This window comes from Gossypium hirsutum, chromosome D11 (assembly GCF_007990345.1).
Source record: "Gossypium hirsutum isolate 1008001.06 chromosome D11, Gossypium_hirsutum_v2.1, whole genome shotgun sequence".
NCBI lineage: Eukaryota > Viridiplantae > Streptophyta > Magnoliopsida > Malvales > Malvaceae > Gossypium > Gossypium hirsutum.
The window spans coordinates 66,498,375-66,520,217 of record NC_053447.1 but is presented as its reverse complement, the minus strand read 5'-3'; the positions used below and the strand labels follow the sequence as shown (position 1 = coordinate 66,520,217).

General features: G+C 27.9%; 1 protein-coding gene and 1 pseudogene across 1 annotated transcript; both read right to left on the bottom strand.

Annotated features, from left to right (window-relative positions):
- Nucleotides 1-464: 464 nt before the first annotated feature.
- LOC107886208 (elongation factor 2-like) lies at nt 465-3,923 on the bottom strand (annotated as a pseudogene).
- A 6,243-nt stretch (nt 3,924-10,166) lies between these two features.
- Nucleotides 10,167-13,799, bottom strand: LOC121223450 (scopoletin 8-hydroxylase). The gene is made up of 3 exons (XM_041104929.1): nt 13,209-13,799; nt 10,865-11,210; nt 10,167-10,504 (listed from the first exon to the last, which is right to left on the bottom strand). Exons 1-3 carry the CDS (start codon nt 13,706-13,708, stop codon nt 10,250-10,252), a joined length of 1,101 nt encoding a protein of 366 aa, XP_040960863.1. The 5' UTR covers nt 13,709-13,799; the 3' UTR covers nt 10,167-10,249.
- Between the last annotated feature and the right edge of the window lie 8,044 nt (nt 13,800-21,843).

Below are 21,843 nucleotides of genomic sequence, written 5' to 3'. Positions count from 1 at the left end.
CCAAACTTGACTCATTCCACCCCATGATCAACTCTACCCAACTAGCAAACCACAACTTTTTTGAAATTGATATTTATATCAATTCACTCTTAATTATAAAAATATTTAACAACTTTAATTATCAACATTTATAACAAAATATAAAATAATCACTCATATAAAAAATTACAGAAATAATCACTCAATATTTATTAATTATATTAATTCACTTTTAATTTTAAAAATATTTAACACTCAACATTTACGCAGTTGTATAATTTAATTTTTAGCCACTTTAATTTATTTAATTTTTATTTTTAAACGTCCAACACATATTTTATTATCGAGCCACAAAAGTTTATTTATTTCAAAATTGAACCACAATAACTTATTTATTTTAAAATCAAACCTACCAACACAGAAAATTACAATTAGAAGCAAACCAAACACAAAAACATCAAAATTATAGCTTTTAACACCATCACTGTCGATTGGAATTATGTGATATACCATTCAAAAAACATGAAAATTGTAACATCCCATGACAATTATCCGATTCATTGTAAGAAAATTGAAAAAAGGAAAACATAATCTAAGGAAAAACTAAATTGACAAATGGGAGAGAAAGCACCCCCATACCCTTCATTTGTTTCTTTAGCTTACAGCTTGTCTTCGTACTCGGAAAGCGGGGTCATTTGCTCCTTCAATCCCTTCCTCCTGCGGATCTCCGCAACATGGGTTGCTGCCTGAGAATTGGGTTCTAATGGATCCGATGGCATCATATCCCAGTGATCGAACACACATTGTGGGAAAGCCTGTCCTGATGTTGCAGCCCTTAGTGTGCTGGAGAATCCGAATGACTCGATGACTGGAAGGTAAGCTTTTATGTTGTAGAGTGGTGTTCCAGGCCTCTGCATTTCCTCGAAGACGTGTCCACGTTTCTGGTTAAGAACACTGTAAATACCACCAAGTGCTTGCTCAGGAGCTTGGATCTCGACTAAGTAAACGGGCTCGAGAAGCCTTGGCTTGGCCGTAAGCTGAGATGCATAGAAAACTCGGCGAGCAGTTGGAATGATCTGACCACCACCTCTGTGGATTGCATCAGCGTGGAGAACCACATCACAGACTTCGAAGCAGATACCTCTCATGTTCTCTTCGGCGAGTGCACCTTCTTTTGATGCCCACTGGAACCCAGCGACAACAGAATCCTTAATTTCATTAAGGTACTGAACTCCTTTACACATATCGACAACCATGCTAGGACCAGTGGTTTCGGGGCCAAAACACCAAATCTTCTTAGCAAGATCTTTGTCCCAACCAAACTCCTCAGCCAAGATCTTGGAACGAACCTTGGGGTCATCTCTTGGACCGATACGCCCGTCATCTATGGCCTCAGCAAGACCTTCCTCCAGGGGTCGAGCTTCCATGTAGAGACGGTTGTGCTTGTTAGGAGACTTGCTCATCACAGTCCTACAAGATCTCTCAAGTACAGTCTCACGAAAAGACACAACAGGGTCCGATTTAACAATCTCAGCGCCACCCATAAAATCTTCTTGTAAATCCTTGAGACAGATCTCGAGGTGGAGTTCACCAGCGCCTGCAACAATGTGCTCTCCCGACTCTTCAATAGTACAAACCACCATAGGATCAGACTTAGCTAAACGCTTCAACCCTTCAACGAGTTTGGGAAGATCGGATGCAACCTTACACTGAACAGCAACGCGGACAACAGGTGAGACAGAGAACTTCATAGCACGAATTGGGTGGGCTTCAACTTCCTTCTCATTAGTTAAAGTTGCGTTCTTCGTGATAAATTGATCCAAGCCAACCAGAGCAACTGTGTTACCGCAAGGCACATCCTCAACGGTTTCCTGCTTCTTTCCCATCCAAATAACAGTTCTCTGTACACTCTTAACGTATAAATCTTTCTTCTCACCCGGAACATAGTTTGGGCCCATGATTCTGACCTTCATACCAGTTGCAACTTTGCCGGAAAATACACGTCCGAAAGCAAAGAATCTACCCTTATCAGAAGCAGGAATCATCTTTGAAACATAGAGCATAAGGGACCCTCAGGATCGCAGTTCCTGATGGCGTTAGCATAAATATCATCGAGAGGACCCTCATACAAGTTCTCAACACGGTACTTCTGAGCCTTAGTAGGAGAAGGCAAGTGAAAGATCATCATTTCGAGGAGAGCACTGCTTGCGGGAAGCCAAGTCTGCATTACACGCTTCATTAGGGCCTTTCCCATCAAATCCTTCTCATCAGACTTCATGGTGACACCGAGCTTTTGCAACATTGGCCAGAGCTTATCTTTCTGGTCATTCATACATGTGTTTATAATCTGCTTGATGGGTTCATAACAGAATTGAACAAATCCACGCTTGCAGCTGGCAGTGCCGGTGCTCTTGGTAGTCCACTTCTTGGAAGCTGGATCAAAGTAGTTCTCACCCCAAAGTCTTTCCATCATTTTTGACTCATCAACTCCAAACTTGGAGGCATACATTTTAGCAAAGTTGGTCAGGGTAAATGCCCAACCATGCAAACCAGCAGAGAACGCAACTGTTCCCTTCTCGGGGTAGACTTGAACATCACCCAGAAGAGGATCTTCATACGTGGCCATGATGACATTAGCATTTTCTATCACTCTCTGGAATGTCTGGTAAGCCTCCTCTCCATCAACCTGGAGCTCAAGGAAACATCGGTCCATCTTGTTAACAGTCAAGACAGGCCTGATCCTTTCTCCAAGAGCCTGACGGAGAACAGTCTCGGTCTGCACACAGACACCTTCAATACAGTCAACAACCACAAGGGCACCATCAGTAATACGAAGAGCAGCTGTAACCTCCGATGAGAAGTCAACATGCCCGGGAGAATCAATAAGATTGATGAGGTACTCATTCCCTTGCCTATCTCCTTTGAAACTCTTCACAGATTCATCAGCCATTTCATAATACAAGGAGATACCGGTAGACTTAATTGTGATACCACGCTCTGCCTCATCGGCACGAGTATCTGTCATGCGTACATCACCAGCAACTTCTTGCGCAATGATACCAGCAGCAGCGACAAGAGAATCAGTAAGAGTCGATTTCCCTGCATATCGAAAAACTAAATCAGAACCAATGCCAACAAAATCGTACACAAAGGTGCTTTCATAGTAAAAAATCGACGTAGGCTAATAATTCATACTACTACAACTAATCTTCCGAAAATCTAACACCAATGCATACACAATTCATATTAAAATCAATGAAATTTCATTAAATTGGCATAAACACCATCATCAATTACAAATATATTAAAAAAAACTCAACTTTTTTACATTATGGTTCATCGATCGATAACAAAGCACGAACAAAGGGCATACCGTGATCGACATGGGCAATAACTGACATATTACGGATGTTGTGTTTCCGGTCCATAATAGAACGGAGCTCCTCAGCTGTAAACTTCACCTGTAATCATATCCAGCATAACACAAATCATTAAAAAAAATCACAGCAAAATTATATTTTAATAAAAAACAAATTCAACAAAATTAAGAACATAACGTAATATATTCATTAAACTCACCATCTTGAATAATCTTTAAAATGCCCCGAACTATTAAAACCTATACAAAAGCCAAAAAAACACAATTCTTATATCGCCCAAATAAAATTATCAAAACAAGTATAATACAAAAAACAAAAAAAAAAAACCCAGAATTCATGCAACATAAAGAATGAGATGTCAAATCAAATTATCTAAATATATATATAAATTTTGTGACCAAATCCAGAAAAATAAAATAATAACATATAAAAAAAATTAAAATGAAATCATGATCTAATACATTTAAGGATAGAGAGCAAACCTAAGAGAAAATAGATTTTGAGAAACTCAAACAATAGAGAGAAACTCAAAGGAGAATATGAGTGTATTTATAATAGAAGATATGCTAATGAAGTGCCATTGCAAGAGAGAAACCAAGTGCAAGTAGAGTTCCCTATAAAATAGGATTTCTTAATTTCAAAATTCTACCTTGGCTTGGGTTTTGATTGTTGTGCCTAAAAATATCATTTTTGACTGTTCTATAATCTTTCCTTTCTTTAAGGTGAGTCGCCACATTGTTGGGGGAAAGCATGGCTAAACTTACTGTTGCTGTTCTTTAATTTTTCAAATTATATTGTCATAATTGAGTTTAGTTTAAATTTTTAATTTAGTATTTAAATTTTTATTTTTATTTCAACGTTTTTATCCTAGTTAAATATTTATGTTTTTTTTCATTAGAGTAAATGTGTCAAGTATCAAATTAAAATTTAAAAAAATTATATACCAAATTGAATATTAAAATCAAAATTATGTATCGAATAATACATTAATTCAAATCAAAACAATAAAATAGTAACTGCTATTTGAATCCTTAATTTGATTTTTAGCATAGGACTTTTAGTTCTACCTAGAGTTGATCATGGCCAGACTAGGTTTAAAAAATATTATGAAAATGACCTTATAAGTTTTTGGCTTTTTTAAGAAGTTGAACTTGTAAATTTAAAAATTATGAAAATAATTTAATTTTAATATTAATTATGGGAATGACTTAATTTTTATAATAGAGTTGGGTGCCACCACTTTACCAGGCGACACCACCCTAAAAATAAAATAAAAAAACAATTTTTTTAGTCTCGTTTAACAAATTGATGACATCGAACTAAAGTCTACATGGACAAAACATTCAGGGACCTAATGAAGTAATTACCCTTTTTAGATTGACATAAAAAATGTGCATGAAAGTATGGGTGCATCTAATTAAACTTTTAGTCTATCTCCAATGTCTGTCTCATTTTGAAATTAAATCTAATTAGTCCTTTAAAGATATAAGAATAACAAAAATAAATCATTCACATTTTTAAATTTTATTTAAAACAATAAACTTAAAAAACTATTTAAAACTTTTATTTAAATTACCCACTGTGCCCCTCATAAAATTTCCTCAAGTTTATCTAAATTTAAATATTTTCAATTCATTCCCTAGCATATTTGAATTTAGATAAACTTAGAAGAAATTTTTTAGGGGCATATTGGGTAATTTAAATAAGAATTTTATATAGTTTTTTAAATTTATTGTTTTAAAAAAATTTAAAATTTTTTGAAAGGTTTATTTTTGTTATTCGTATATCTTTTAACGGCTATTTAAATTTAATTTCAAAATGGAACAGACGTAACATGGAAATCGACTAAAAGTTTAATTAGGTGCCACTATATTCTCATGTGATTTATTTTTGTTATTCTTATATACTTTAACGGCTATTTAAATTTAATTTCAAAATAGGACAGACTTAACATGGAAATTGACTAAAAGTTTAATTAGGTGCCGCCATATTCTCATGCGATACTCTTTTTCCAGCCAATCTAAAAAAGATAATTACTTTATCAGGTCCCTGAACGTTTTGCCCCTACATGCTTCAATTCAATGCCGTCAATTTTTTAGGCGGCACCAAAAAGAATTTTTTCTTAGGGGCGTTTAGGGTGGTGCCTCGTGAGAAAGTGGCAACACCCACCTCTACTGTAGAAATCAAGTCATTCCCATAATTAATCTCGAAGTTGGATCATTTTTATAATTTTTAAACTTATAAGGTCATATTCCTAAAAAAGCCTCAAAATTGTTATCGTTTTTAAGAGGGTTAAAGTACAATTTTACCATTATAATTTAAAATTTTATAAATTATAAAAATTAATTTGGTTATACAATTTCTATATATATGTTTAGATAATTTGGTTATTGTTTTATTGTAATTTATTGTTTTTCATTTTCAAACAATATTGAGTATTATAATATTGAACTTTTAATAGAGTAAAAGTAAAGAGTGAATAGGGGAATTTTCTCATCTCATACTTGAACTATCAAGTAAAAAAGTGGTTAGTATTCTTAACCTTTGATTGACAAAATTTTCATTCTTACTGCTTCAATCCTTTGTTCAAGTAGAGCCTAGAAGAAACTTAAATATATCTTATATTATATATTATAAGATTTTAGGGTCCCAACTAATGTGGACAGTCTAATTTTTTAACACATGGTATATCTATTTTGTCAACATGTACTTTTATAACTCACATTTATCCTATAAATATGTGTAAGTTTCTTCAATATTTTCACAATTGCTAGAAAGTTTTTTTTTGAAATTTATTTAAAAAATTATATATTAAAACTATTTTATATAATAATATATTACATGATGAAGAAAAATAATATTATTTTAATGGTTCGAAAATAACCTATAACTACTATTTAACTTTTTATTTTAATTTTTTCAATCTAAAAAGTTTTGATAAACATCTTGACAGAATTTTTTTTATTTTACAAATAAATTCATAATATAAAAAGATAGATCCTTTTAGATATTATTTAAGAAATTATAAATTAATTTTAATCCCACATTTTATTTTATTTTTCTAGTCTAGAAAGTTTTGGTAAACATCTTTAATAGATTTTATTTTAATTTACAAATAAACTAATAATTTAATAAATAAAAAATTAATTTTAACCTCACATTAATTAAAGAACATTGTCATATCTCACAATTACATTATAAATAAGTGACAATTTTTCACTACTACTATTAAAAAAATTAATTTTTTCACTTCACTATTTTAATTAAAAATTAACATTAATATGTTAAAAAATTAATTTTAATCCCACATTGGCTAGAGGATACTCCTATGCTCACATTTACCCTATAAATAAGTGACAATTCATTCATTATTTTTATTAAAAATTTCTTTTTTAATCTCACATTAACTAGAATAAAATATCAAATCAAATTATCTAAACATATAGAGAGAGAAATTCTATAACCAAATCTCAGAAAAATAAAACAATAACATACAAAAAATTAAAATAAAATCATGAACTAATACATGTAAAGATCTAAATCACACCAGATAGAGAGCAAACCTAAGAGAAAATATATTTTGAGAAGAAAAGAAATTCTCAAATGATAGAGAGGAACTCAAAGGAGAATATGAGTGTATTTGTAATAGAAGAAGTGCTAACGAAGTGCCATTAAAAGAGAGAACCCCGAGTGTAAGTAGAGTTTTCTATGAGATAGGATTTTTGTAATTTCAAAATTCTGCCTTAGGCTTTGGACTTCCATTGTTGTGCCTAAAAATACTATTTTTGACTGTTATATAATCTTTCCTTTCTTTAAGGTGTGTCCCTAGTCATCACATTGTTGAAGCAAAACATGGCTAAGCTTACTATTTTTGTTCTTTAATTTTCCATACTTCAGTTTAGTTTAATTTTTCAATTTGGTATTTGGATATCTTTTCTATTTATTAGCTGAATTTTTTTATTCTACTTAAATACTTATGCTTTTTCATTAGAGTAAATGCATCAAACATTTACGGGATCGCATGATATCTTCTGTTTTGAATACTAAATTAAATATTAAAATTAAACTCAAATATCAATTTAATATTTAAAAAGTTTCATAGACTAAATTGCATATTAAAACCAAACTCATGAATGATACATTAATCCAAATCAAAACTACAAAATAGTAACTGCTATTTGAATCATTAATTTAATTTTTAGTATAAGATTTTTAGTTCTACCTAGAGGTGATTATGGGTTGGGTTAGATCGGGTTCGAGTTAGGTATCAATAGAATTTTAGGTCCATTTTTTATGCTCCTCTCGATCCATAAAATGGGTTTAAAATTTTGCGAAAGCCCGTCTCAGCCCGTATTAAATTTTTTATAATATTATTTTTATATAAAAACAAATATAATACATCAAATACACTAAAAACATTAAAATAAATGTTTCTCTATAAATAATACTAAAATAGATGTAACTTAACAAGCAAATGCATCTAAGATAATAGAAAAATTAACAATAAAATAATAATTAGACAATATCCAAACAAAAACAACAAAATAGTAACAATATAATAGTGAAATGACGGTAAAATAATAGAAACAACAACAAAACACAACATCAATTTTTTTTTCCAAATTCAGGCTGGGTCAGGCCCGAGCAAAAAAAACTTACTCGGTGCCCATCTAAATGGACTTCATTTTTGCTAAAACTCATTTTTTGGACCTATAGTTTGCCCAAACCCTCTCACTTTTCAAGCATGCCTACGGGGTACCCAACCCATGATCAAGTCTAGTTCTACCACATAAATATTCTTTATGGGTAATATGTTTCTCGGTAACAATGGCGAAGCTAAGGACTGGCAGGGGCACACCCCCTAAAATAGAAAATTTGTCATTTAACTCTTTTATAACTTATAAAATTTTAAATTAGTAATGGTAAAGTTACATTTTGACCCCAAAAATTATAAAAATTTACATTTTTAAAAATTATAAAGATATAGATTTTTTTACTTAAATAATATAAAATAATTAAATAAATACTGAAATGAGATAAAGGCATTAATATTTATAAATCTAGGTAGAAGCTACAATAAAAAAATAGTGTTGCATGACCAATCGATGACACCTCTCTCCTCGACCACCAGTCACATAAACTTTTAAAAATAATTTTTTTTTATGAGTGCCATTTGGTCAATCGACGGCACCATTATTGTACTAACCTCTTGCTGTTATTCTTTCATCACTAGGAATGAAAAATAATGGTTTTGGTCTTTCCATTATGTTTGAATTGAAAATTTAGTCCTTTAGTGTAATTTGATAGTGGAAATAGTTGTTTATATTGCAGCTTCTACCTTACCTATTGTCCTATTGGTTTTTAGCAATGTAAAGCTTTTAGAAGCATAAATTTTGTGTCATACTTGGATAGTTGGATGTCTAAAAGAAGTGGCAGTTGGATTTCTTCAACTTTGGCAGCTAAAGATGAACAAGCCACAGCGGTTAATTGACTCATCCATGGCTTGTCTTGTTGAAATTTAAGCTTCAAATGAACCTATCAAAGTAATTCACAGCAAGAACCATGGTAAAAGCATTGAACTCATAGTGTTCTTTGATCTTGAAAAGCCACCCCACAGCTTCTCTGCGAGGTAAAACCGGAGGCTTGTTTAAGTTAACATCAATGAAACCATGGTTGTTTCTCTTTAGACATTAAAGCAAACAGCTCATCGTCTTGTTCAAAGAACAAATCATTGTCCTGGTGGGATGGTAGCTATTATGCGGTCAACCTATTCAAAACTCCTCTCTAAATTGCTATTTCATTTGGTTTTCGGTTCGATTGATCGATCTGGTCCAATTTAAACAATATTGATGTGAAGGTTTTTCTTAAAGTTTGGCTAACAAACTTAAGCAATGATTTGATAATTAGTAGATTAGATTAGTACCTATTGAGTAAGAAAACTTACCTTAGATCCAAGTTTATTTAACAGTTAAAGTTGAATATAAAAGAAGAAAGTTGTTTGGATTTTGATTTGTGGATTCGTGACATTTAAAGTTGTTCCATAAAAAATAAAAAGTGAACTATAGCAAAGAAAGGGAGTGAACTTTGGATTGGTGTAGGCAGTATGAATAGATAATGTCATAACAATAATCTTAACAGCTTAGTGACTTAAATGAAAAATTTCAAATAATTTAATGACCATTTTGTAATTTTTTAAAATGAAGTGACCAAAAAATAAATGTATTAATAATTTAATGACATTTAATACCGTTTACTGAATTAAAAGACACAAACACAAAATTAGGTGCCATTTAAACAAAAAGTTTAAATTATTTTAGGATGATATTAAAAATTCAATTTTTAAGCATCCAATAAATGTGCGCCACTTAATATGTTTAAAATAATTTCTAACTAATGTCATATACTTTTTACTATTGGATAATTTTTCTTAATAATATTTTAATCTAATTAATATTGATTAATTAAATAAAATTAATGTAAAAAAATTAAATAAAATTAACAAATAATAATAGTAATGTAAGATTTATGGGTTTTTTTCACTAAATTTATAATTTATGGTATGATAGTTAGAATTTAGAAATTTAAAATTAATTATTCGGATTAAACTCCTAAACAATATGGAAAGTTAACTTAATTTTTTTTGTGGCATGAGTAAGATTAAATTAATTTCACTTAAGCTTTCTTAACCTTTTATTTAAGTAAAATTTCAACGTTACAACCTTTTGAAATTAAAATATGGAAATGGGAGAATAATGTGGTACATATAACTTCGCATCGGAGTAATTTTAAATAATAATAATAATAAAATGAAACAAGACAAGATTTCAGAGTGAGTAATTCACCTTTTAATTTATCGGTAAATAATGAATATCGAATTTTATGACCATCGATCAAGAAGAATCGACATTTTTTACAAAATCAAGAGATTTCTTGCCTTCATGAGCATTTCCGAAAAAGTTTTTCATGTAATCAGCAAACAGAAATTCTCTATAATGAGCAATTCCGTCTTTTTCTACAAGGTGAGGTAATGGTGCAATCTTTTCGGTTAATTTTGGAATCGTAAAGATTGGTATTGACACCCTTGATGTTGTGTTTGTAGTACGAACTCTATGCTCTGCACTTTTATACCTTTTATTGCTTAATACCTGCATATAAAAACAAATTAGTTAAATTATGGTTAAGTTTAGAACTTGGAAGAGTTTTAATTTGAATTCGGATAAGAGATAATATCCAATAGATTTGGATCTTAGTTCACTTACTTCATGTAATCACCTTTGAAAGATAATATTTAGAAATTTGAATCACAATCATAATTGTAAAAATCAAAACGATCATACCAATCAATTAAACTAAAAACGAGGTCATTAGATTCCTTTATATTAAAAGGATCCAAAATTATCCTTAACCTTAGCTCAATTAGTTCAAGCAATCTATCAAAATTGAGGCTTGTTTTATAAAAGAAGAAGAAGAAGAAAAAAACACATAATTGAACGATTGATTTATACCTGTAACATATCTCCAACATTGATGACCAAGGCACCGGGAGTAGGAGGGATCTCTACCCATTCTCCCTTCTTTCCAAATCTCATATCTTCTTCGATTTTCACATACAAACCACCAATTCCGTCTTGTAATAAAACTGTAATAGTACCCATATCAGAATGACGCCCTACTCCTACCGTAAGATCCGGATTAGGACATGCTGGATAAAAATTCATATTAACCATCTTCTTATCAATGAGTGCATCAATTTTTGGATCTACCAATTTCATCCCAAGATTTACCATCAAAACCTCAAGCAATTTTCTCACCATCTTGATTGATGTCCTCAAGTACTCAAGTGCAACATCCCTAGAAAACAAAAACAATGTAAGTAATTCTCAATCCTATTAAGGGATAGTTTTTCATTACTTTTGAAAAGTGTTGTAGAAAAGTGCTTTTGAAAAATTTGAGTGTTTGGTATTACTGTCAAAAAGTGCTTTTGAGAAATAAAATGTTCATTTTAGACATGATATTATAAAGTAACAAATATGTATTTAAATAATATTCAAATTACTTAATATTATGTTATTTTAGCAAAAATATAAAATATAATTTATTATAACTTATTGTTAATATTATAATATATAATATTAATTTTAAATATTTCTAAGTAATTAATATTAATTATTTATTAAATTTAATTAAAATATATAAACTATATTTAAATATTTAAATATAATAATTAAGTATTTGTAATTAGATATTGACACAATTGTATTATTTTAAAAATTATTTTTATTTTTAATTAATGCTTTTAACACATTTGTATTATTTTATTTTAAAATGTATTTGAATATATAACTTATATTAGATATTAACATAACATAGAAAACATAAACCTAACAAATTAAAATATTACATATATTTGGATTAAAGTTTTAAAAAGGGATAATATTTATATACTAAATATAAATACTAAAAATTTTGGAAGAAGACAAATGTTAAAAATGTAAATAGAAGCCAAAAGCAATTTTGGCTAAAGAAAAAGTTAAAATTTTCAACTTCTCATCTATCAAAAAGTTTTTTTTTTTTTAAGTTGAAAATTTTACTGAAATGATGTCTGTTCTTTAATGCTTTTAAGGGAAAAACACTTTTTATTCCAAAAGTCCATTTGAGAAGCATTAAATAACGGGGCTAATGTTTTGATAGTATTCAATTTAGAGTGACAACGGTTCAAAATTATTTATAAAAATTATGACTAATTTGTAATAATTTATTTTTTTTAAATTTGAATCCAACATTAATAATAATTGAATCAACCTGAACCGATTTTTACATGTATCGATTCATTTCATTGAATTTTAAAATTTAAATTTAGGTTAATTATACTTAAGGTCATTAAATTATTAGTAAGTTTACATTTTAGCCATTTAATTTTAAAAAGTTACAAAATAATAATTAAACTATTTAAATGTTTTCATTTAAATCATTGAATTGTTAAAATCATTGTTGCATGACTTTCTTTGTTCGTACCACCTACACCAATCGAAAGCTCTCATTCCTCTTCTCTTATACAATTTAATTTTTTTTATGAAACAATTTTGAACACCACAAATTTACAAACTAAAATTTAAACAACTTTCTTCTCTGAATAGTCTCTTAGAACTCACCAGCTAAACTTTTTTTTAAAAGAAAAACTTAATAGCCCAATGTCTTAAATAAAAACTTTTGAATAATTCAGTGGTTTAAATGAAAACTTTTAAATAATTCAATAACTATTTTATAATTTTTTGAAGTTTAGTGACCAATAAGTAAATTTACTAATAGTTTAATCACCTCAAGTGTCTAATGGGTAAACTACACCCATGGTCACTAAACTATTAGTAAGTTTAAGTTTTGGTCACTCAACTTCAAAATGTTACAAAATGGTTACTAAACTATTCAAAAAAATTTGTTAAAGTCACTTAAGATTTTTTTTTTCTTGAAATTCTACTATCAAGCTCTAAGCGACAATTTGTCGATTGGTACCACCAACAGGTAGAAAAACATATTTTAAATTCAAGTCGATCTGACAGTCAATATCGGAAATCAAAGAAGAAAATTATTTATAGTTTATATTTTGGCTTGTACTTTCACAATGTTCAAAGTTATTAAATGAAAAAAAAAATTTGAATTGTTAAAAAGAAGAAAAATGAAAACTTTTAATTAGTGCAAATAGTGTGATAAAAAAAACCATATAATAACAATTTTTAATTTCTCAATTACATAAATAAAAACTTTTAAATAATATAATCACCGTTTATAACTTTTAAAAATCAATTCATCAAAAATTATTTGCACTAATTAAAAATTCATTTTTGGTCGCACCTTATCTCAATAGGCCAATGTTGAAGAGCTTCTGCATCATTGACGTACTGCAAACTGATGTAATCTTTCCACTCCAGAGCTGCCTCTTTCTCAGGCACGAAGCTCGTTCCGTACTTCACCAGCGGCGTCGGACTAACTTCCGACCGATAAACGGCCTTCTGTTCCGGCGGCAGGCCGAAGAACTTATTCGCAGTGTCTTTCAGCGATTCCAGCAGATCAACCGGGACGCCATGGTTGATTACTTGGAAGAAGCCGAGAGTCTCGGCAGCTCTAACGATCTCGACGGCGACTTCATCCTGTTCAGGTCCGTCTAGTCTCGACAGATCGATCGGCAGTTGCTCGTGTTTTCGCGCGCTTTCCTTGTCGATCCGCTCTCTCGGCGGTTGCATGTAAGCCACCGGCACCGTCGTTAAGCCGGAATCCACCATTCCTTTGACGCCGTTTCCGTCGCGGACGACGAAGTTGTAGAGTGAGGTGCCGTCGTCGAAGCTTGGAACCATTGTTGAAGGTTTATATAATTTAAATGATCTAAAAACTAAGATTTGAATGAATATATGAGCAGTAAGGTCATCCTATAAATAGAGGAGAGATGGCCGAAATTTTCTACTTCTCTTATGGATTGATAATAATTAACAATTGGTTTAATATTTTATTAGTCCCTGTACTTATATAGATTTTGAGATTTAATCATTATACTTTAAAATTTAAAAATACAATCCTCTTCTTCAATTTGTCAAAAACATTCTTTTTATTTCACGTGAATCATATCACGTGCTATAGTTTAATCAAAATTCAAAGTTGACAAATATTAACATAAAATATTTAATGATAATAATAAATAAAAAAAGTATGAAGTGTGAGTTTTTTTTTATATAAATTAATATTTAACTTTAAAAATGTTTTAGTCTCTAATAAAATAATTATAAATATTAAATAGATTTATAAATTAACTTACAGAAAGCCTGTTTAATGTAAAAATATAAAATATTCAAAATTTATATCAGTCTATAATTTATATAAAAAATAATTACATATTCTAAACTTAAAAATAAGGGATAAATCTTTAAAATAGCACATGAAACTTTGATTTAATGTACAATTTGATACCATGAATTTTAATTTGGTGCAATTATACACATGAAACTTTGATCATGGTTCAAATGTATACATGAAATTTTGATTGTGATTCAACTCACATTTAAAGAAAGAAATAAGTTAAATTTCTCTTCATATTAGATCAATATAATTATTTGTGTATGCACTATGTAAACATAAATTGATGCTTTACCGATAATTATTTTAGTGATTTGAGAAAATTAAATCAAATCAAAATTTCATGTATTGTGCAAAATCATATTTCATGCATAACATTGTATATTGGTCGAAGTTTTTATATAGTTTTGAGATTTATCCTAAAAAATAAAAATAAAAACACAACATTTCTTCTCTTTATTTATTTTTCAGTCCTTTTTCTCTTTTCTTGGTCAAATTATAGTGTTGGTCTCTCTATTATGCTCAAATTTAGGATTAAGCCCCTATACTTTAATTTTTTGACATATATTTGGTCTCTCTATTTTATAATGTTAAAATAATGATGTGTATCTTTTCTTAAAATACCCCCTTCTAACTATGTCATGGCTTAATTACCTTATAATTAATCATACAACACAAAATTTCTTCTTTATTTTTTTGCTAGGATGATAAATTTAAGGAAAAAGCTACTTCAACATTTTAATTGAACTTGCTAATGTATTAATTATTTGGACTAACTAATTATATTATAAAATTACATTAACAAATTATGTCAAATTAAATCGTGAGGACTAAATTTCAAACTTGAGTAGAATTAAAGGACCAAACCCACAAATTGACATTATATCTTTTTCTCTTTCCCCCTTCCCTTTTTCTCCATTATAGATTTTAGAAATGGCACACTTACTTGAGAATTAAAACAAGGATTATACTAAAAATAATATGGATAGTATTTTTTAAAAATATTTTTAATTTTGAAATGGTAAAAGACATCAATATTTTTATAATCATACTTTTTTTTTAATTTTAAGATTTGAAATTTTCTTTTCTGTATTATTTTATTCACTAAATTAATATGTTTGATTCACTCCTAAAATCAAACTCTATCTCAAATTGTTTATGGGTGACTCTTGAGTTGAATTACTATTAATTTAATATAATAAATAAAAGGTTAAAATATGTTATTAACCTTATACTTGTATAGAATTGAGATTTAGTCCTTATATTTTAAAACTTAAAAAATTTAATTGTCTTACTTTATCAATTATTATCTTCATTAGTAGCATCTCTCAAAATTTCTCAAATTAATATGTTTACTTTTTTTTTTGGTTGATAATCATATGTCATATCATATGATTACAGCCTAGTAAAAATTTCAAATTTTCAAATTTTCAAACGTTAATAGAAAATATTTATAATTTTAATAATTAATCTGGAATTTTAAATGAGAAAAGTAAAACAACTTAATTTTTTAAGTTTGTTTTTTATTTTTAACTTTTTGAGTATTTCGACCCACTCAAATCAACTTTACTTGAAAACTCGACCAGTATTAAATTTTTGTTTGGTTGGGCAGTTAAATTAAAATCAGCGACGGAAAATGTGTTTGGATTCACTTGCTGGTGAATGTGAGGTGAACTATAATGAAAAGAGAAATCGACCATTAGAGACATTAGAATAATATTTGTATATAAATAAACTTATAACACATTTGAAAATTTAACAAATTATTATAATTATTATAATTACTAAAATATAAGTACATTATTTTATATATTTTATTTAAAGAGATTTATTATATAAAATAATTTTAAGTTAATCATATGTATAATGTTTTTGTTTTTGTTTTTATTATTGAAGTAATTATTTATTCTCAATTAGTTGACTTGAAATTTATATGTTTGTACCCATATAATAATATTATTAAAAAAATTACATATAAATTTATTGTCAAAATTGAAAGTCAAACACTATCCTGTGACGCAATTACACCAAAAAAATTATAAATCCCACTAAAATGTGGTTAAATGAAATCCAAAAAAGCCAGATTCATTAATTTCACTTGAGAATTCCATAGCAAAAAGCAAATGTTAGGCTCTGAAAGCCTAACAACCAGTTGCAACTTGCAAGCTAATAATTTACTTAAGATTTGGCAATAATATTGCAAAATGCTAGCCCTTCAATTTTCAACTTGTTTTGATTTAATCCTCTAATGGCTAATGGGTTTAATTTATATCCATATATGGCAATTATTAGCAAAAGTAGAAGTTTCAAGTCTTTAATTACTCAAGTTCGAATCTCATCATGAGTAATCATCATATGCGAATCTTTAATCTTATCATATGCATAATTCCCACGTAGAGGTGTGAATCCAAAAGGGCAAATAAAAGACTTGGTCCCAGAAACAAAAACTTACAATTCAATCACTTCATAAATCACGAAATTATAGATTAATATTAAAAGTTTATATTTTAATTTTTTAAATTCTATAATTCAATTCTAGCTCCATAAAATAATTTATGGATTTGCCCCTATTGCATGTGTGGGTTTTGTACAATATAGTTAGGTATTTTACTAAAATAATATAAAAAAATAAAAAATACTAAAATAATATACAAAAAAGTTTATTTACTAAAATGGTACAAAAAAACAAAACAGCTGAATGGAGGGCGTGCCACAGGCAGCACCAATGGTGCCTGTGGCAGAGGCGGCACTAACATGTTCGTATTTCAGTTATTTGTTCGTATTTTTTTCTCGAATTTTATTACTTTAAAAAAATACTATTTTTCTAATTTATTATTTTACATTATTTTAGTACATTATGTTTGAAATGTATTCATTTAGTGTGTTTTTTATTGAAAGTAATAAAATTCGGTAAAAAAATACGAACATAGGGCCGAAATAAGAGTTTTTTACTAAATTTTTTAAAAAAACATAGTAAATTAATACATTTCAAACATAATGTACTAAAATAATGTAAAATAATAAAATACAAAAATAATATATTTTTATTGAAATTAATAAAATATGGGAAAAATATGAACAAATGATCGAAATAAGGATTTTTTTTAAAAAAAATTTATTTAAAAAACACACTAAATGAATACATTTCAAACATAATGTACTAAAATAATTTAAAATAATAAAATTAGAAAATAATATATTTTTTTAAAGTAATAAAATTCGGGGAAAAAATACGAACAAAGGGCTGAAATAAGGGTTTTTTTAAATTTTATTTAAAAAACACAGTAAATTAATACATTTCAAACATAATGTACTAAAATAATGTAAAATAATAAAATAAGAAAATAATATATTTTTATTGAAAGTAATAAAATCTGAAAAAAATACGAACAAAGGGCTGAAATAAGGGTTTTTTTAAATTTAAATAAAAAACACACTAAATGAATACATTACAAACATAATGTACTAAAATAATATAAAATAATAAATTAGAAAATAGTATATTTTTTTAAAGTAATAAAATCCGGAGAAAAAATACAAATAAATGGCTGAAATATGAACATGGTGGTGCCGCCTCTGCCACAGGAACCATTGGTACCGCCTGTGGCAGGCCCTCCATTCAGTTGGTTTGTTTTTTTTTGTATATTATTTTGATTTTATTTTATTTTTTTGTATTATTTTAGTGAAATACCCTATTACGATTCTTCATTCTTTTGTACTTTCTACTGATTTAATCATATTCTATATTTATTCATATGCATATTTATAGTTTTATTTATACAAAATAAAAATAAAAACTCAAGAAAACCTTGAAACTATTTATAATATTTATAATATTAAAAAATTAGATAGTCAAATATATATAAAAAAAAGTGAAATTAAAAGTCAAATACTATCCTGCAATTACACCAAAAACTTTATAAATCCCACTCAAATGTGGTTAAATGAAATCCAATAAGAGCCTGAATCATTATTTTCACTTGGTGCATGATTCCATAGCAAAAAGCAAATGTTTGGCTCTCAAAGCCTAACAACCACTTGCAAGCTAGTAATTTACTAACCCTTTATTGGCATTGCAATAACAAATCATGCTAACCCTTTAATTTTCAACTTGCATTGATTTAATCCTCGAATGGTTAATCGATCTAATTTATATCCATACATGGCAATTATTAGCAAAAATTGAGATTTAAAGTCTTTAAATATTCAAGTTCGAGTATTATCATAAGCAATTATCATATATAAATCTTTAATCTTATCATGCACATTCCCTTGCAGAGGTGTGAATCCATAAGGGCAGGTAAGGGACTTGGTTCCAAAATAGAAAAATTGCAATTCGATCGCTTCATTAATGATGAAATTATAAATCAATGTATTACATTTTAACTCCTCAAAAAATGAAAAAATATATATCTAATCCCTTTGAAAAAGAGGAAATCATTAATATGACAAATTTATATTTTAATCATTCAAAATTTTATAATTCAATTCTAGCCCCGTAAAAGAATTTCTGGATTTGCCCCTATTGTATGTGTGGGTTTTGTACGCTATAGTATAGTTCTTCATTCATTTGTACTTTATATTTATTTAATTATATTTTATAGTTATTCATATACATATTTATAATTGTATTTATACAAAAAAAATTACAAACTCAAGAAAACCTTGAAGCTATTATCAAGAATTTTTTATTAAAAAAATCATAAACTCTAAATCAATATTTATATTGAATGTATATTAGAGTATGAAAAGAAAAAAAAAGCAGAATAACATAATACAACCTTTTTCTTTCTTTTGGCAGAAAAGAGACATCATTAGATGATTAAAACAACCAATTCATAAATTAAAGGTGCTGGACTCATTACGATCTTAAACCAATAAATCTCTAACTGAAACTGGCACAATTGCAAATAAATGGAGCAAAGAGTTCCCTGTAACAGCACATGTAACCATGTGGTCCGCAACTCTATTTTGCTCATTTAAAATATGTCGGACACGATCCTCTCATTTTTGCCGCACCAAAACATCTAACAACCTTTTTTCTTGTTGTTAGTAAAGATAAAGTTGAAAATTATAGTAAAATATTATATAATTTATTAGGAAACATTTAACCAAAGTAATATAATTTTATATATTTTAAAATTCAAGTGGTGACAAAATTGTCAAATAAAAAATAATAAGTAAGATATATTCAAAGATAAAGTTATATACGACTTTCAAGTTTTCAACCCTCCACTTTCAATGTTACGTCTAAAGTTCACAAATTTCGAAGCATATTCAAAGACTTTGAAATAATAATAAATATATATTTTTAGCTGATTAGTCCTTAGCAAGATCTTGAATTTTATTAAAATTTCAATTTCGAGTCTTGTGATACATGAATCTCACGCCCATCACGCCCATCATGTATGCAAGGGTAAAGCCAGCAATTTATCGTTGGAAGCAAAGTAAAATTTTAGAAGTTTGGGAGACTAAAATTAAAAACTCTATTAAAATGATTAAATTGAATATTTCATAACTAAAAGGGATTGAAAGAGATATTATACCCTTTTAGCTCGCCGGCCTTGCATGTATTGTATGTGTCTAGTTTTCCATCTAATGTGCATTATTGTACTTATACCAGTGAAACTTTGAAAAAGTATATATTTTTATAAATAATTTACAATAATTTTACAACAATAAATAGTTTTTTTGTTATTAATGATTATTTTGATTTTTTATTAAATTAAAAATTATATATTAATTGTGATTTTTTTTATTTCCATTTTCTCTTAAACTAAAGACTTGGAAGATTTATATTCAAAATGGAAGTCTTGACGATTTCATAGTGTGAATTTAATCTCCAAAATTGACTTTGAATTTAATTTAATTATTTGTTTTTAAACAAATAATATATTTAAGTCTCTATAATATATAATTAATTATCTTTTGTATCATTTTATGTTTTAATTATTTTTTCGTATTGTATTTATTTTAAAAGTGAGTAAAATTTGACTCGATTAAAAATTTAAATTTCAAGTTAATCAAATTGAGATATTCTAATTATTCAAGTCAACTAGAATAAGTAATTCTTGAATTGAGTTGAATTTTGTAATTCGAATAACAGATTGGTATAAATACCCTTTTGGTCCCTATCAAATTTGAAAATGAGCAAATTGATCTCTCTCAACAAAAATTACAAAAAAATTAAAAATAATTTTTAAAATTCAAAATATTTATAAAGAATCCAAAATTCATATATTTTTAAAAAATTTTAAAAAATTAAAAATATATAAAAAAAACTTAAAACTTTTATAGAATAATAAATTTGAGACATAAATAAGTTAATTAATGATTCAAGTTTATCATACTAAATTATTATTATTTTTTATTTTAATTTGAAAAAGTTTTCAAATATATACGGTTTCAAATTTACGTGCTTTAACATGAAATTAGTGATATTATAACAATATTTTAATTTAACACGAACAATTTTACTCGATTCGAAGAAAATTTCAAATCAAGTTAGGATGATAAAATAAGACTCGTCAACTCAATTTATTTTTCATTCGATTCAATCGAATGCTCGCCCCTAATTTGTGTTACACAATTCTTACGTCAACATGACAAAGAAAAATAATTAAAAAATCATGAAAGTGTTAATTTTTAATAACAAAACTGGTTCAACATGTCATGTTTCATATAAATATTTTTTTTCCTGAAATTATGATGAGTAAAAACATAATCAAATTCAAATTGTTGTGCTTTTTTTTTTGTCCTTGTTTGAAAAAAGAAAAACAAGTTGACATAAAAGCTTCTTCTTTTTTTTCTTTACCATATTGATTTGGTCTTCTTCTTTAAGAAATTGGAATAAAAGTTTTAGCTTACAGCCACCCAAAAGGCAATTAATTCATATATTATTCACTATAGTATTATTTTGTTCCTTTTTTCCTACCCCTTTTACCGTCAACAGTATTAGGTAAATGAAAAACGAAATTAAATATTTTTTAAATAAAAGATACCACAATTTGAATTTAAAGAAAAGTTATAAATATTAAAATTGGAATGTAATGTGATGTTTTAAAAGTAATGATGCTGGTTGAATTTATTACGCCGTCTGCAGTAACGGATTTAGAAATACAATTTAGGAGAATTTATATTAACATTATCGATTACATAATTTAAGGAGTTTAATTTAGTAAAAATTTATCTTAAAAAGGGTCTAATGACTTACTGATTCAATCAACTATTTTGTTTAGTGAAAAAATGATAGCTAATCCATGACGTAGACCTCTATGTTTGATAAAACATATAATACGTTTCATTGTTGGTGTAACAATACAGATGAAAATGTTTATTTAATATGTGTTAAAATAGTTAGACATAAAAAAAAAGATTTGTTCCAAAAATAAGGAAAAAATCTTCTCTTTACCATAAACAAGAATAAGTAACAAAAAAATGGATTATCAATTGAGTTTAACTCAGCTAGTATTGTTGTTATTACAATAATTACATAGACACCGATTCCAGCACACCTAAATATGTTTTTTCTTTTTCAATTTAAATATTGAGGAGAAATTATGAGTACAATTGGTGGATATAATTGGTACAGATTAAATGTTTATTACTGGTACAATGTTAGTATTGATGGATACAATTGGTA

Coding starts and splice junctions, on each gene's coding strand:
- LOC121223450 (XM_041104929.1), bottom strand. CDS start 13,708: ATGGTTCCAAGCTTCGACGACGGCACCTCACTCTACAACTTCGTCGTC. Junction 11,211..13,208: donor CATTGGCCTATTGAGATAAG/GTGCGACCAAAA, acceptor TTTGTTTTCTAG/GGATGTTGCACTTGAGTACT. Junction 10,505..10,864: donor ATGTTGGAGATATGTTACAG/GTATAAATCAAT, acceptor TTTTATATGCAG/GTATTAAGCAATAAAAGGTA.